Genomic DNA, 17,270 nt, shown 5'->3' with positions numbered 1-17,270 from the left:
AGAAAAAATTGATACTTCACCACAATCAGTTTGAAAAGTACTGCTATAAAAGACCTATCAGGGCTTCCCTGGTGGCGCAGTGGTTGAGAGTCCACCTGCCAATGCAGAGGACACGGGTTCGTGCCCCGGTCCGGGAAGATCCCACATGCCGCAGAGAGGCTGGGCCCGTGAACCATGGCCGCTGAGCCTGCGCGTCCGGAGCCTGTGCTCCGCAACGGGAGAGACCACAACAGTGAGAGGCCCGCGTACGGCAAAAAAAAAAAAAAAAAAAAAAAAAAAAAAAAAGACCTATCAGTTATAAAGCTTTATGTGCCAATAACACAACATCAAAATATACAAAAGTTAAAACAATTAGAGATGCAAAGCGAAAGTGAAGAACAAAATAAAGTGGGAAAGTCTCATTCCATGACAGAATAGATTAAAAATAAGTAGAGAATGAAAACAAATGATGAAAAAAAAAGAAAACAAATTATGAAATGTCACATTTCCTTCAGGAAGTCATCTATTATAAGATGTACCATCAGTTTAATACTAGCTTTTCAGGAGAAAAAATTACTGTGTTAAATGTACACATTGTGAGATGTATTACAACCTCAGAAATATTAGAATTTTTTTAAAAGAATCAATCAAGGAAATAATAGTATGTCAACAATTTGGTAATAGAAAAATTTAATTGTCGATGAAACATTTATAAAGATACTGATGATATAACAGACCCTAAAGAATACCTTGACAACTTTGAAAAATTAAAAACCATGTAAAGCATGGCAAAAAAGGGTTTTCTACTATTCCTCACTATGAATCACTTAAGGATTCCTGTCTGGTTTTGGTTTTTTTGATGCTGCTGGGTAAAATGATTATGAAGAAAGGGTTTGCCAACTTTAAAAACTTTTGAGAACTACATTAAATGACTTAAAACATGCTAATCTCTTTAGCCTTGCAGTTTTCTGTTCCACTTTTATATAGAACTCAAGGGAAGAAGTCAAAGTATTTCATAATGTCAGATGCTGCATATATCATAGATGCCTCTGCTATCCTCTTCCTACCTCATTACAATCTTATTAAAAATGTAGGATATTATTTGGGTAATGGGTAGCATTACTGCTTTCTCAAAAAAGGTCACAGTCTGTTTGTCTTTCTTCTTTGTGGCCCACTGGAAAAACAACAGCCAAATGTAGCCACACTAATATAGCTATATGGTTGATTAGGTAAAGGCTGGCTAAAGAGATAAAGGGTTATACGAGAGCAATGCTTGAAACACTACCACTTTATATATGTGTGTATACTGTACACATTACACACAAACACATACACACAATGCACACTGAACTAGATAACACTCAAAGCAACATTATTAACAATTTATTTTAAGTAACAGAAATGTATTTTCCGCCTATGCTCTACAGTCAATCATCTAAAAATTACCCTCCAAAGGATGATCCTACTTCTTGGACTGGTCTGTCAAAAGGAGTGGTCTCATGATAGTACCAAACTTAGAAGAGAAAAAAGTATATCAAAGATAGGATCCTTTTGAAACTTTTCATTTTAAGTCAGGGTTTTGAAAGGTAAGTTCTCTAAATAAGTGTTCTTCCATTCCCAAAGCTAATACTTAAACCTAACCTCAACTAAATGTGTTCTAAAGGCGTCATTTAAGATACAAACTTCGTTATAAAATTAAAAAAAATTATTTAAATAAAATGTATTTACCATAAGAATAAAACTAGAAAAAATATTTGCAACTCAATTCACAGATATAGACCAATTTTCCTAATATATGAAGAGCTCCTTGGAATCAGTAAGCAAAAGACCAAGACTCACAACAGAAAAGTGGGTAAAAGATAAACGAGTGGTATCCTGAAAAAGAAATACAAATGGCTCTCAAGTATCTGGAAGGACATCCAATCTCACTCATAATAAAAGAATGCAAATTAAAACTACACTGAGATCTATAATTTTTATCTATTAGATTGGTAAAGATCAAAACATTTGAGACCATAACCTTGGTGAAAATATGGAAGAAGTCTCATTACTGCTGGTGGGAGTACAGATTGAAACAACCTCTGTATTATATAGTTCTTCTTACTGGAAGAAATCCTTGTAAGACATTTAAAAAATGTAGTACATAAGATATGTTCAGGCTGGTGTGAGCTGTGGGTCATTTTAAAAAATTTGTTAGTAATTGTCTGCTTTTATAGAATACTGTTCATATAATGAAGCAGACAGGTGGACAAGTTTAAGAAACTTTGATGATGAACACAGTAGTATTGCTCCATCTGCTCCTCACCTCATGATGGCCTACTGTGCACTTAGTGGGTGATCAATTAAATCTGCTGGGTGAATGGGACCAGGAATGATGCTGAAGGATGATGAGAATGGAATAAAACAACTGAGAACAAGAAATTAACTAAATTTATCTGAATTGGTAAATAAATTGCTTAAACACTATACTTTTTCAAGAGTAGCGCACTGTACACTGACAAATGTTTTCTGAAAAATGAGTCAGCCAGCAACAGAGGTATAGCAGATTGTTGCAGTAATGGCCCCCTAATGAGTCACACACTTTTAGGAAATTCCTCCCACACAGACTCTGGGCTTGGCCATGTGATCTGCTTTGGCCCATCAGACAAAATATATGGGGCTTGCCTTCACTTGCTGCTCCTACAAATCCTACTACTGCCTCCACATGAAGGCTAGCCTTCTGGAGACACATGGCTCTCTGCCACCCCAGCACCAATATCCAGACATAGGAGTGAAGCCATTCTAGGCCAATTGGCTTCCAGACGACCTCTCAGCTGATTGCAGCCGCATAAGCAAGCCCAGCCAGAAGCAGGAGCAGAAATGCTGAACTGAGCCCTTGCCAGAATCATGGGCTAACAAATGGCTATTGTTTTTTGGGTTTTTTTTTTTTTTTTTTTGCGGTACACGGGCCTCTCACTGTTGCGGCCTCTCCCGCTGCGGAGCACAGGCTCCGGACGCGCAGGCTCAGCGGCCATGGCTCACGGGCCCAGCCGCTCCGCGGCACGCAGGACCCTCCCGGACCGGGGCACGAACCCACGTCCCCTGCATCGGCAGGCGGACCCTCAACCACTGCGCCACCAGGGAAGCCCATGGCTATTGTTTTATACACTAAGTTTTGGGGCAGGTTTGCTAAACAAAAACTGATACAAGTGGGGAGGTGAACAGGATTAGTGGCCAAGGAAAATTTTTGTTTTGCCTGTTTCTGCTTTTTTAAATTTCACAATGAGAATATATTCATATATTATTTAATTAACTTATAAAAATATTTTATATCAGATTGATATTATAGTAAAGCCCTACCATCACCTTATAAACACATACACATAAAAACAAAATAATTCAGTTCAAATGATAACATGAATCTGAGAGGAAACATTAATATTTCTCAGGAAAAAAAGGGTCAGTACAGAGTAGCAGGGTATATTTATTACAAAAAACATTAATGAATAAGAATACATTCATGGTCACTGTCATGTCTCAGTAATGGCTATTATCAGATTCTGGAAGTGTTAGGAAACATACGTCTCAGATTCTGCTTCTCTGCTTCTTCTGTTTAGGCAGGTAATGGCCTAATACATGTTCCCTCATTTTAATTCTCACATGCTATGAGATAAACATATGCTGAATAACTTCAGGCAAAAGTTAATTAATCTCTTCATGCCTCATTTCCTCAACTGTAAAACGGAGATAGTAGTAACTATTTTATAGAGTCATGAAAATTAAAACACTAGAATAAGGCACACAGTAAGGGCTCAATAAATGGTCTATAACCTCTGTTAGTAAAATGATGTAACCTTAAAGTCTTTTGACTAACTTGGCTTCTATTTTATAATCACTAAGCAACATCAACCAAAGTGTGATTAATCAAAATTAATTTGAAAATATTTCTAATAACTTCATGAAAAAAACCAGAAGACAATGCTATTAAAAAACAAAACAAAAGAAAACCTGGAAATATATGTAGAAAAAATATGGTGAAGAAAATTGAAACTCTAGGCAATAATAAATTCATTTGGTCCACATTCCACAATACTAAATGGGTTTAAAAACCAAAGGCTTCAATTTTTGTGTGTGTGTTACTAATTCACAAAAGACAAAAAAAGAAGAGAGCGATAGTTCCCACTGTCACCTTTACTATGATCTCTGGCGCGCACACACTTCCAACTCATTCTACCATCATTTTAAAAAAAGAAGGCACTACTAATGGCTTTGGAAAATAAGGCTCTTTCACAAGAAATACACTTAACCTAAACGGCAGTATTGGAAAACTGTAGTTACTCCTTGATCAATGGCTTAACACTGCCCTTTTTCAAGGCAAGATCAGACTTGGATAGTTTTCTGTCTCTCTCTCTCTCTCTCTCTCTCTATACATACACACACACACACACACACACACACACACACACACACACACACACACACACACACACATATCAACAGTTTAAAAAGAAAAATCAGGCCTGGGTAGGGTACTTATAAAACATAGCCAATTTTTTAAAAGTGTTTTAAACCAGTAATTACCTAGACTTAAGACATATGAGTCAGTGACCAACTGTAAAGAGCCTTACACCACAATGTACAGGTATTTTAGTTTGTCCTATTCTGAGGAATGAATAAATGCTACAAAAATTCCATTTTTCACTTCAATTCAACTCAAACATTTTAAAGAGTGCTTGGTATATAGCAGTAATGTGGCAGATTCTGGAGTTAGAAGGGGTAGAAAGAAAGTAACAGTTATGTTACTATATATGCCAGATATGTGCTGCTTACCATGTTTAATCATAATAATCCAGTGAGGTAGAAATTATTAAAACTCACTTTACAGAGGAGGAAATTAAGGCTCACAGAAATAAAATAACTTATCCAGGGTTTCTTAGCAGCAGAAGGCAGTGTGGAGGATCCTGGGGTAGGGGTGAGGGGCAGGAGGCACACGAGGGTAGTGCCATATGACTATTCCTACAGACAAACACAACACTCAGTGTAGTCAGTCCTTTATCAGCCATGTGAAAAGAGGCTAGGACTGTGGAAGACCAAAGAGGTAATCTTTTGGGAATGGGCAAAGGAGTCACAGAAGGCTTTAAAGTGGTTAATATTTGAGTTGTTACTTTAAGGATGAGTAGATTTATCAACTTCAATGCCAAGGTTCACCCCCACCTCCCCTCATCCCCAATATATTAACCAAAATAAATTACTTACTTGAAATTGAGAAAAACAATTTTGAGAGAAATCTTCCTCAGATATATTATTCCATAGTTTTAAAACAAATAATATGATGACAGTTTAATTTTTAGGTTGCTTTTATGTGGCTTGTCTTGGTTTTTATTCTGAAATGAAATTTAGATTAGTCATTTTCTTGTTCTGAGAAACTAGGAGTATGTCAACATGTTTTAACTTCACATTTTTTCACATATCAACATGTATTCTTACTTACAAACTCTTTCATTTCACCATCTCAAACAAAACCTAATTTAATGTATAAATTACTTTGAAGTATAAATACATATGCAAAATAAGATATTTCTTTTAATCCTTGTTATACTTCCTTGGTAGTTGTAATAAATGGAAAAAAAATAGAAAACTCTTGTTAAACTGTTATATACTACACAAGCATTTTTGAGGTAACATGCTTTCTTTTATTCTTTGAATCATATATATAGTAAATGCTCTCTTAACCCAAAGAAAATTAAATAACTGTCCCCAAGGAAATTGACCTCAAAATCTTAGTACTTCCCACAGCTATCATCTAAAAAGAAAACAGAATTGGACCAAAAAAACCCTAAGTTTTCAGAAGACAATTACTGCCCTTTTTCCTCCAAATTTACTTTGCTAGGCATATATTCAATTTCTGCTGCAGAAAACAGTCCAGTTTGCCAATACTAATTAAGCAACAAAATATTTTTCACTTAAAAAAATGAAATACTTAAAAATCTACAGAGAACTGGAAGAAACACAGAAGATCATCTGGAAAACTTAAAAGAAATGACAAAAAAATAAACAAAAAACAAACAAACCCCACCCAACCACACACCAAAAGGTTACATAGCTGTCACTAAGAGGGTTTTACTTATAATTTGTTTTGGTCTCAAAATGCATCTACTTTATGTCTAGACAGTGAAGTGTTTTTCTTTAAATTGCCTAAGACACCTACTCCTGCCTTATCTGTATCTTATCTGGAAACTATAAGTTAACACAATTTTACCCGAAGTTTAGTGTACCTTAACTCCCATTATTTATTTCCTCTCTTATTTAGCATCACTGTGGTGTTAAAATGGCAGCCAGGTACCGAAGTGACATATACCATCCTGTATCCCGTATCTTAATAAGTTTCTAAGTATTTCTCTGAAATATCTAAGGCTAATGGCAACTTTCTTTGAAGCCTATTTAACCCCAACCTACTTAAACCCCAATCATTTTTCACTCATTTTTAATTGAACAAATTCTAATCCAATAAAAAGCAAGACCAGAAAAAGTTTAATTACAGCACCAGAGGAACTTGAAAGGTCTCCTGATTCATTCCCCTTTTCTTTGGAAAACTATATACATACAATTCTAGTATCAATTTTTGTTTATATCTGTCCTAAATTCCTCTTGTTATAGTCTAACCTTTATATTATTCTTTAAAAGGAGATAGCTACAGTTATCACAAAACAAACCCTACTATATAACCTAGTCTACAGGAAGAGTCTAAGCACTATCGGACACAGCAGGCCCTCAAAGATTTCTAAACTGTGTACGTGCATTTTTTTTCCTCTTAACGTCTGTATGTTCGTCTTTCAATTATAACCAATGCCTTTCCAATTTTCCCTCAGGTCTGGGGAGCCAGTGTGAGGCAGTAAGGGCCGAGTCAAGATCCCCAGTTTTCAGACCCAGCCCCACACCAACCAACTGTAAAGTGGACAAATCCCTGAGCTTATCTATCTAGATACCAGTTTTCTTTAAATAAAATGAGAGAATTTCACCAGAACAGTGTTTCCAACCCCTTTCACACTGTAAATAATATTTGTTCAGCACACTGGCCAACAAGAGGGCATTTGGAGGCATCGACATGGTGCTTGATGAAAAAAATTTATCACATTTTTTTTATATAATTATGGAAGAAATTTTTTAATTTAAATAAAATTTGTAACAATATGAATGAATTTCAAATCCAACCTTTTTCACATCAGGAGCAATATTTCAAAATAACAATGATGATTTATTTTTTCAGAACATACATGCACTATTAGGCAGTCACCTTGCAACAAGCTAAATGGCACATCAAACAGCTAAGAGAATCCAATACAGGCAAAATTCAGGCGTAGAGCTAGGCCCCCCAGTGCAACATCCCTGCTACCCAGTCCTCTCATCATCAGTGGCTGCACCTTGCACTGGATGACACACTCCTCAGCACCCAGAATACAAACTCCAATGACAGCTCCACGATCCTTTCTTGACAAGAGGCAGCTGCATACTCTGGCTGGCTGAAGTAGATTCCAAGTAGTAAAGCACCTTCTTTAATGTACTTAAAGTATCAATAAAGCAATACCTGCTAGTTATGCTCATCATGCTCTCTGCTTACAGGAACCCCACACCCTACCTTCAGACCCCACTCAACTAGTGCCCAGAGCCACATAACATCAACTGGAAGCTCTGAATTAGAAGACCTCAAATTAAACAGTAAAATTAAAACCTAAAATTAAACAGTACTGCAGTAATCATTTGACAACTATTTAGGACTACTATGCCCTTTTATTTTTGTTCTTCCTTACCAATTCTTGCAAGCACAACATAACCTAAAAAAATTAACTCTGAACAGGTATCCCATACACATGGCAAAAAACATCCCAAAGTTACCAAACAGTAAACTATAAAAAAATTAGACTCCCACCTTTGTCCTCTAGGCCACCAGTTACCCTCACTGGAGGCAACCACTGTTACAAAACTCTCATGTATCCTTCCAGATATATGTGTAAAATATATATACTTATAAATATATATTTATATTTTATTTACATATTTATTTATATTTATATTTATATATTTTATACATACATATATATTTTTTAAGCCACACAAATGGCAGCATACCACACATGGAGTCTTGCATCTTGCTTTTTTTCCTCTTAATATATCAGACATGGCACCACAGCAGTACACATAGTGTTGCCTCATTATTTTAAGGACTGCCTAGTATTCCATTGAATAGATATGCCATAATAATACTTAACTACTCCCCTACTGGTTTATGTTTATGTTGTTTCCAACCTTTTGCAATGACAAACAATGCTGCCACAAATATTCTTATATGTTCATTTAACACATATATAATATCTTTTAGAGGATAAAATTCTTGAATGAAGTTGCTAGATCAAAATATACATGAAAAAGTAAAAAAGAACTTAAAAAAAAAAAAGGGAATTCCCTGGCGATCCAGTGGTTAGGACTCTGGGCTTTCACTGCCAGGGGGCCGGGTTCAATCCTTAGTAGGGTAAGTTCCCACAAGCTGCGCGATGCGGCCAAAAAAAAAAAACCACCACTAAAATATACGTGCATTTTTAAATTCTGAAAATGATTTACAAATTGCTTTCCATAGAAAATGAACATTTTATACTCCCACCAGCAATATATGAGAATGCCCATTTCCCCTTCCTCTCACCCTCCCCAAGATATACTATGTAATCAATCTTTCCTAATTAGATAGGTGATAAATGGTATGCTGTAGCTTTAATTTACATCTTCATTATAATAAAATTGCACATCTTTTCATATGAATTCTCTTTGCTCACTTTTTCTACTGGATTGTTTTCTAGGAGCTCTTTGTATATTAAGAGGAAATTAGTCCTTTGTGAAAAGTGTACAAATAATTTTTACTAGTCTACTCTTCTTTTAACTTTATGATTTTTGTCATTATACAGAATTTTATTTTTACGGTGTAAAATTCAGCAATCTGGCTTCAGTTCTGTTTCATACTTTGAAAGGCCTTCACCATTCCTAGATTAAATTAAAATAATTATCCTACGTTTTTTGTTTGTTTTCACATTTAAATCTTCTCACTTATCTGGAAGCCAACACTTTATTAAAGAATTCTTTCCACTACTGACAGGAAAGGTAGCATCCATTATCATACACTAAGTTCTTACATATATTAGAGTCTCTGCTCTGTTTCATTGCTGTCATGTGCCAAAGCCATCCTACTCTGCAAAACATTTTAAAATTAAAATCAGTTTACATATAAATGAGTATAATAAAACTAGAAATTACTGGTTTTCTTTAATATAAGAATCATTTTGCAGTTCCTAAACTGAATTTATATAATCAAGTTTAACACTATCATCATGCAATCATGCATTTTAGTTGATACTTATTTGGGAGCCCAATATCAACCTCAAGTCTTTTTCCCATATTTCTGACAGCTTTTCCTTAATTTTGTAGTTTCTTTTTCCAAATTATAAAATCAATACATGTTCTCTGAAGAAAATCTGAAAAATACAAAATACACCTCCCAGTGATAACCAACCTTTATATTCTGGTGCATTTTTTCTGCATAAATGACTATTTTGCAAACTGATTTTTTTCATATAATATACTGATAGCATTTTCCCATATTATTATATATTATATTATAATCATGAAAACATGACTTTAATGACATAAATTCTACTAAATGAATATGCCCAATTTATGTAACCATTTCTCAGTTGTTGAACATTTGGGGCTGTTCCCTGTTATGCCTATCATCTACTGATTAATTCTTGCAACAAATGCTTGAGTTTCAAGCACTGTGGTCAGCACTGTCTGTATAATGGTGAGCAAAAATGAACGCATTACCAGCATTTATGGAGGTTACTGGGAAAAACAAACAATCTCCAATGTATATAAAAATTACAACTATAGCAAGTGCTATGAAGGAGAGTTTATGGAGCTTTGAGAGTCTATGGAAGGCTTCCCTGAGGAATGACAAATTGGAGTTTAGGTGAAGGAAAAGGAAAAACGTTCTAGGCAGAGGGAACAGCAGGTACAAAGCCCTTATTGAGGGAGGAGCATGGCAAGAATAAGGGACTGAAATAAGGTCAATATGGCTGGAACATAAAGAGCAAGGCAAGAAGGACATGGCTCAAGCCATGACTGGATAGAGAGGTACGGACCAGACTGTGCAAGACCTTGTAAGACATGTAGATGCCACCACATAAGACATGTAGCTTTGTCCTTATCCTAAATGCAATGGAAAGCTACTGAAGCATACCAAGTAGTATGGTGATATAATCAGGTTTACATTTTGAAAAGATTCCTGATTACAGTGTAGAAAACAGATTAGAAGGGAACAGAATAGATTGGGGTAGGCCAAGATTAGGAGGCTGTTTATTGTAAATGCATCCAAAAATGCTAGTAGTTTAGACTAGGGTGGTGATGGATAATGAAAGAAGTAGATGGATTCAAAAGATAATCAGATTTTGCCAAAAGATTTACATTCATAGATTAAAATCCCTATAACTGGAATTACTGGGTCAAAAAACAACATTTCAAGGATTCTGATATGCATTGCCAAGCTGCCCAGCCAAGAGCAGTTTTCTCTCCATTTGTGAATTACCTTGTATCTGTTCCTCTATCAGAATTTTAATATTCTTTTGAAATTGCTTTAAAATGACTTAATTCATACTTCCTTCATGAAGCCTTCCCTGACTCCCCTTTTTGCCTGCTAGGTGGTCAATGAACATGTCCTCCTTTGAGTCCTCACTTTGTCTTACACACATTTCTTTTATATTCCAATTAAACTATGTTTGACTTATGTTTACACATCTATCATCCCTCCTATATTGTGAGCTTCTGGAGGGTAAAAGTTGTTCATAACGACGGCACTTAAAACATAGCTCAATATATATGCAGTAGGTTCTCATTAAGTGTTCACTGAATGAACTGAATCACGTACTACAACATTCCACTGTGTCCACAGATTTAAGAGGACTCCTGCTTAATAAGCTTCTGATTAACTGATGGTTATTTTAAGTCAAACACAATACAGAAAACTAACAAAATTTGCAACTCAAGCTTCAAATACCTACTAAATAAACTGACTAATTTTGTTTGTGGTAAATCACTAAATCTCAGTAGTGCTCCTGAAAAATCTTTCTAATATTTATTTCAAATAGGCATTATGTGATGTTAAAATATTTTTAAAGGTTTAAAAAAAAAGCCTATGAACAAGACTTTTTTTAGAGAAATTATTCGTAATCTGAGTTGTTGATAAATGCTTTAGCTTGCAAAATTGTACTCATCTCAAATTTATTTAATAATCCACCAAAATACCCAAAAAGTGAGATTATGCAACTACATAACTTTATACAGCATTTCAGAATTATCAATTTCTTATGTTGAATAACCTGATTTCATAGCATCTAGAACAATCTACTAAAATTTTCACTAGCTGGAGGAAGACTTAGAGGGGGGGAGATGGCAGAGTTCCTTACAGTAATCTTAAAGTCAAGCAGCTCCCTCTATAGTCTGTTTGTCCTACTTTAATTACTTGCTATGTGAACATCTCACTCACACTCTTCTGTTTACTCCTACTCTGCATCTCAGCAGGGAAGCTTTCTGAAAGGATAATTCTGTTTAAATTGATGTTGAGAAAACTGAGAAAGCTGTCTAAGCTCAACATGAAATGAGTTACATCAGGCAACTAATAAGCAAGAGTTAGTATGTGGTAACTGGGCAGCTTCCCAGATCCACCTGAGTCAGGTCCTTACAATAAAGCCTTAGGATTTTATTTGAAGTGAATTCCCAGAGCACTCATACCCATATTCAAATCTAAGTGAAAAAACGCTGTCCTGTACTTTAGTTATTTATAACCTTGCTTCCCACCACTAAAACAAGTTACCAAAAAATTGTTATATTGCTAAATACACTGTATGTCAAAACAATATTCAAGACATTTTTAAATGAGTGAAAGAAAAGCAGAAGAGGTTTTTGGTTTTTTAAAAATAATTCCATCACTTATATATAGAAAATTTAATTGATTCTCTCAGGAACCAATATCCTCAACCACCAAAGGATTAAATCAGTTAGTCAGGATTTATCATTCAAATTTGAATGTACCACTTTTTAAAATACCTTTTCAAATTTCACCAACTTAAGATATGAGAGCTCTTAAACCTAAGACAATTTATTTCTTAAATTACTCAAATATGCCCTCAAAACACAGGACAATCAGAAGTCAACTGGACTGTTTTCTAAAGCAGAAAAACACTTTTCATGCAATAATAGGAAAACTGAACTAGTAAAAATGTAATAAACCAATCAGTTCAAAATTTATAATATAAATCTGAAATGGTCATTTTATTTGGGAGAAAATTTCTTCTGCTGTTATTTTTCACAACTTCATTTGAAAAGCAAACTCAGTTTAAAAACATATTTTCTCCAAACCAAGGTAAAGAATTGAGGACTTCCAAAATTTCCTATGTATGAAAGACTTAAGTTTATGACACTCTAACGTAGATTTATCATGTGTTACAATTTTTCATTAATTTTACTAATTAGTAGATATATATAGTTTGTGCTTTCAAACAATAAATCTGTCTTCATTAAAAATTCTAGCATTCAGACTTTTACTAAGTCAAACTGACTTCTTTTTTATATTAATTATTTTCAAAATTTATTTTACTAGGTGGACTGGACTACTTTTCTTTGGGGAGAGAATTCAGAAGCAGATAATTGTACAGTTTTTATTTATGTTCAATTAATATTAATTTTACTGGGAGTTTCTGACATGCTAAAAATGCTGGCTTGATTCTGAAAGCTGTAAACTCTAAATGTATGCCAGTGATGTCAAAATTTTTCACCTTTTGAGGAAACACAAAAATTTATGTTTGTGAACTATATTTATAGCAAACGCAATTCAATTATCCTTAACAACTTGAAGTTTGGATTTCTCTGTATCAGGTTTCATATCTTTCAATGTATGTACAAAAAGGTCTAACTTTTATATTGATTTACATTATACATTTCAGTGATTTTTTAATCCAGTTTTTTTTTAAGGGGTGGGAGGGGGAGATGCTGGTAATCTATTGTAAGATGTCCAAGAGGAAGAAACACGTATTTCTTCTTACAGACTAGTTCACATTTCTATATTTTTTTATATTGAGAAACACAAAAGTACACCATACTCTTTATTTTTTAAAGAATATTTTTTCACATAATAAAATTCCTCCTAGCTCACTCTGAAATTCACTTTTTTTCCACAAACAAAACTTTCCTATAAAACAGAGCTTGCAAATCACTCAGGGTTACATATTTAATGACTTGTGCAGAGAAAAAAAAAAACTATGTGTAGAAAAGTAACCCAAACCATACAAACTGTAATACACAGCAATGCCACAGTATATCCTATTAGCATGTCCCTTTAAAATTTCAAAATCTGGCTGAACAGAGCTATATCAACATCCCTATCTTATTCCTTCTCTGCACCTGAAGTGAAAAAAAACACAACAGTATATTACACTGAAATTCCAATTAGAAACAAAGACAGCACCACTATATTTAAAAGAGCAGCAAATCTATCCTTCAGAACTCTTTATTGCCTCTGTTCTCCAGCCTCCAAAGTTTCAGGTGTTACACTTTCAACAAATTGTTAACAGCACCCAAATGCCCCATCTTAAAAAGTCCATATCATCAAAATCTTTTTCACTGTTTTAAAAAGAAGCATTCTATCAAATCTCACTAACAACATTGAAATTTTTAACGAAGAGAATTCACATTAAAAGATAACTGCTTAGAGTGCTTGTGTTTGGGAAAGTGCTATTATCTTGATAGCCCACAGGAAAACTGACTGCAGTAATAAGATGAATGGTGATTAGAGCAAGGAGCATCAAGTGGGAAACTCTATCTAAAATCCCAAAGGACAGTACATAGCTAGAGGTAAGAGCATCTCTTTCTAGGAGGCAGCTCCATTACTTCACAAAGGCAGTTCAAAGCATGTAGAAAAGCAAAACAATTAAAAACCTTGTAAATTTGGCCACTATCCTACTTACATTATCATAAATCCCCAAGAGCTTTTGAGAACGTAGCTTGTCTCCCCACCCCACTGGTTCTTCAAAATTGTTTTTGTCTTCGATGTACGTGTATTTAAAATGCAATGCTACACCCCAGCACAGGAGCATTTTTTCTTTTAAATGTTTGCGTTGCTGGACTTAGATGTGGTTCCTATGAAATTCACGCTATTAAGTGGGATGTTGTACGTTGGGCAACATAAACACGCATTTCCTACTTCCGTGGATACACATTTCCCTGAAAGCAATGCACCTGGGGACGCAGCCCTGTCCCCCAGACTCTGAGGCTTTACTTTAAACTCTAAGGAGTTACGACCTGCACTCACAGCAGAACCACATGGTCACTTCAACAAGAAAGATTATCTGGGCCCAGGCACCATTCTTCAGCCCACAGCATCTCCAGAAGGGGCAGAGGAGAGCGCTGGTGAGAAGAGGCGACGAGGCGCGACTGACAACAGAGCTGACACTTCCCCACTCCTCTGAAAAATATTTCCAGCAAGGGGAACTTGGGAGACGCAGAGGGTGTCCGCGGTCCCACCAGCGACCGACCTCAGAGCGGGGCCCCGCGCAACCGTTCACGGAGGCCATGGCGCGGCCACCTGACCCGTCCTCCGGGGCGAGAGTGGTGCCCGCTCCGCCTGCCCGCGACCCCAAGTGCGGACCCGGCTCCCGACCGCCGCACGCAGTGTAAACACTCGGCGCCCGCCGCCTCCCCGCCTGAGATGGGATGCGGGGGGCGGCGCGCGACGCCCGCGCGGACCCCCATTTTTGCGCCTCTCGTCAGGCTCGGGAGGAAAGGCGAGGAGGGCCAAGGGGAGGGAAGACGCGGCAGCGGTCTGCGGGGAGGGCCGGCGGCGTGCGCGCGAGTGCGCGGCGGGGAGGGCTGCCCGGGCGTCCGCCGCTCCCGCCCGCTTACCTGCCGGGGTCGCTCCGAAGACTCGCACCACCGGCACCTTCTTGACAGGGGCCTGGGTGAGGGGGGATTGGCAGATATCCAGCCCCTGCAGTGGGTTGGCCATGTAGTAGTCGGCAGTCACTATCCTCACTGAAAACATGTTCGCCGCCGCCGCCACTACCTCCTCTTCACTAGAGACCTGGCAGCGGCAGCAGCAGCGGCGGCTCCTTCCGCAGCGGCGGCCCCACAGCCGCGGTGGCGGCGGCGCCCCCTCCTCTCCGCGGTTCGGTCCCCTCCCCTCACACTCAGACACGGCGAACAGCGGCGGCGGGCGGGGCGGTGTGGGCACTGCTGCCGCCGCCTCCTCACGAGCACCCGGCGAGGGGCGACAGGAAGGAAGCCCTCGCGCTTTCGTCGGTGCTGGTGCTGGTGCTGCTGCTGCTGCTGCCGCCACTGCCGCCGCCGCCGGGAATCACACGGGCTCCTCCGTCCCAGGCTGCAGCTCTTGTTGCCATGATGATGATGTCACGGACGCAACCACTGGGGGAGGGAAAAAGGGGGGTTGTGTGTGCGGCGAAGAGAGGGCTGTGAGTAGTTGGGGGAGGGGAAGCGGCGGGAAAGGGAGGGAACCGGGAGGGCGCCCCAGCGGGACATCCAGGCGGGGGCCGAGTATGTGTTTTCTCCCCCGCCCCCGGGCACGCAGCGAGAGCTGAGGCTGCCGGAAAGCTCGGCCGGCACAGGGCGCGGGGGATCGATGACTCGGCCGGTGGGCACGGCTACCTGGGTGAGGGGCAGCGGAGGGAGGGGGCGGCGGAGCGCCGATGTCATGGATGGGCTCGGAGGGCCTGGCGGGAGGGGGGCGCCAGTGTTCAGGGCCGTTTCGGTGGCTAGGCGGGATTGGCCGGAGCCGCGGTGATCGCGCTCGCCTCGCCGACCGCCATTTCACATTCTGCAGAGTAGGCGGGGGCAGCCGCGGAAACGGCTTTTTACAAGGTAAGAAAACCCGCCCGCGGGGAGGCGAGGCGCAGCCCTCGTGCCGCTGCTGCCTCGCGGGAGGGCGGGCGGCGGACGCAGCCGGCCCTTCTCAGGTAACGCAGCGGCCTCGCGCGTGGCCCAGGGGCGGTGCGAGGGGCGGGGGCGTGCGAGCGCGGGCTTCGGCCTATAAAAGAGCCGCCCAGCCGTTCGTTCCCGCACGTGGGGCGCGAGCCACCGCGCCCCCTCTTCAGCTGCTGTTCTGCAGTGTCTGCGCCCGGCCGCTTAATGAGTTTTATTCACGCTCAGCTCTGCTTAGGTTTGCCAGGGCTTGGCAGATGCAGTGCACAGGGATTTCCCACCGCGGTGTCTTTCTCCCGCCCCTTTCCTCCCCTCTCGCCCTAGTATGTCCTTCCTTGGTTTCCTCCTAGGACCCACAGGCTGCGTCCCGGGCGCGCGCCTGGACATGTAAGGACTTGTGAGTTCCCAGTGACCTCCCTCCTCCCCTTCCTCCCCTCCCTTCCCCGCGGAACGTAGGATTAAGAGCCTTTCGGCGAAATTTTCGGCCGAAGAAAAGGCCCAAGAAAGTCACCACGTCAGATGTGGACTCCCAGTGTTATTCATTAACAGTTTGTGTAAGGTTTTACTATCCTAAGGCATAAAAGCAAAAGGAGGTGGGGGAGGACCGTTAGACAAAACAACTTTATCCAAAAGCGGGGGGGAGGGGGAAATAGGGGTGCAGTTGTGAAACGGAGAGCAAAAAAAGGGTAGTAACAGATGCAGCTGGCTTGGCCATTATATTGGAACCGTTAGGTTTTTGTCTGACTTGGTCACTAATATTGGGCGTGACCTTGGACAAATAATTTGGTTTCTTCGGGCCTCAGTTTCCTTATCCGTGCAACGAGAGTTTCACTTAAAGATCCATTAGGGTTTCTTCCCATCAAAAAGATTGAAGCAGTAGAAGGCAGAAACCGTGGTTTCAAGTTTGAAATATGCCACAGAATTAGGACTTTTGACAGTCGTTTTCAATCTACTCTAATTAGAGATCATTCTTTCACACGTGCATTATACAGGTGTTATTTTAATGGTTAGTAGGTTGCCGTATATTTGAAGTGGTGTGAGAGATCCTCATTTGGAATCATTGTGGTTCTTAAAGTAGGAAAAGCAAAAGGCCCAGAGGGACAGATCACTGGTAAGCTGTCTATAAATCCCATAACATATAATGCTAATAAGAGTTTATGTTCCGAGGGATTCGAGACTGATTACCACAGCAAATTAGCTTGCAGTTTTCAACCTGAGAGCATGACTATAAACATAGGTGGCAAGATTTCTACTAATATACAGGACCTTACTTAATATTTTAAGAG

The 17,270-nt window shown here is 39.2% G+C and overlaps 1 protein-coding gene across 3 annotated transcripts in view; it reads right to left on the bottom strand.

The window, feature by feature from the left end:
• The window catches only part of REV3L (REV3 like, DNA directed polymerase zeta catalytic subunit), a 187,051-nt gene extending 171,229 nt beyond the window's left edge, over positions 1-15,822 (bottom strand). The window contains exons 1-2 of one of the 3 annotated variants that reach the window (XM_082856064.1): positions 15,712-15,822; positions 14,953-15,471 (exon numbers count right to left, since the gene is read on the bottom strand). In XM_082856064.1, coding sequence (XP_082712190.1) covers positions 14,953-15,091 — 139 coding nt within the window. In that variant the 5' untranslated portion in view covers positions 15,092-15,471; positions 15,712-15,822. Of the gene's footprint in view, positions 1-5,214; positions 9,905-14,952; positions 15,472-15,711 lie in introns of those variants that run through there. The other 2 variants (XM_082856065.1, XM_082856066.1) reach the window with 2 other exon arrangements.
• Positions 15,823-17,270: the final 1,448 nt, after the last annotated feature.

This window comes from Leucopleurus acutus, assembly GCF_964270905.1.
Source record: "Leucopleurus acutus genome assembly, chromosome: 15".
Taxonomy (NCBI): Eukaryota; Metazoa; Chordata; class Mammalia; order Artiodactyla; family Delphinidae; genus Leucopleurus; species Leucopleurus acutus.
This window is presented reverse-complemented; position numbering and strand designations above follow the sequence as displayed.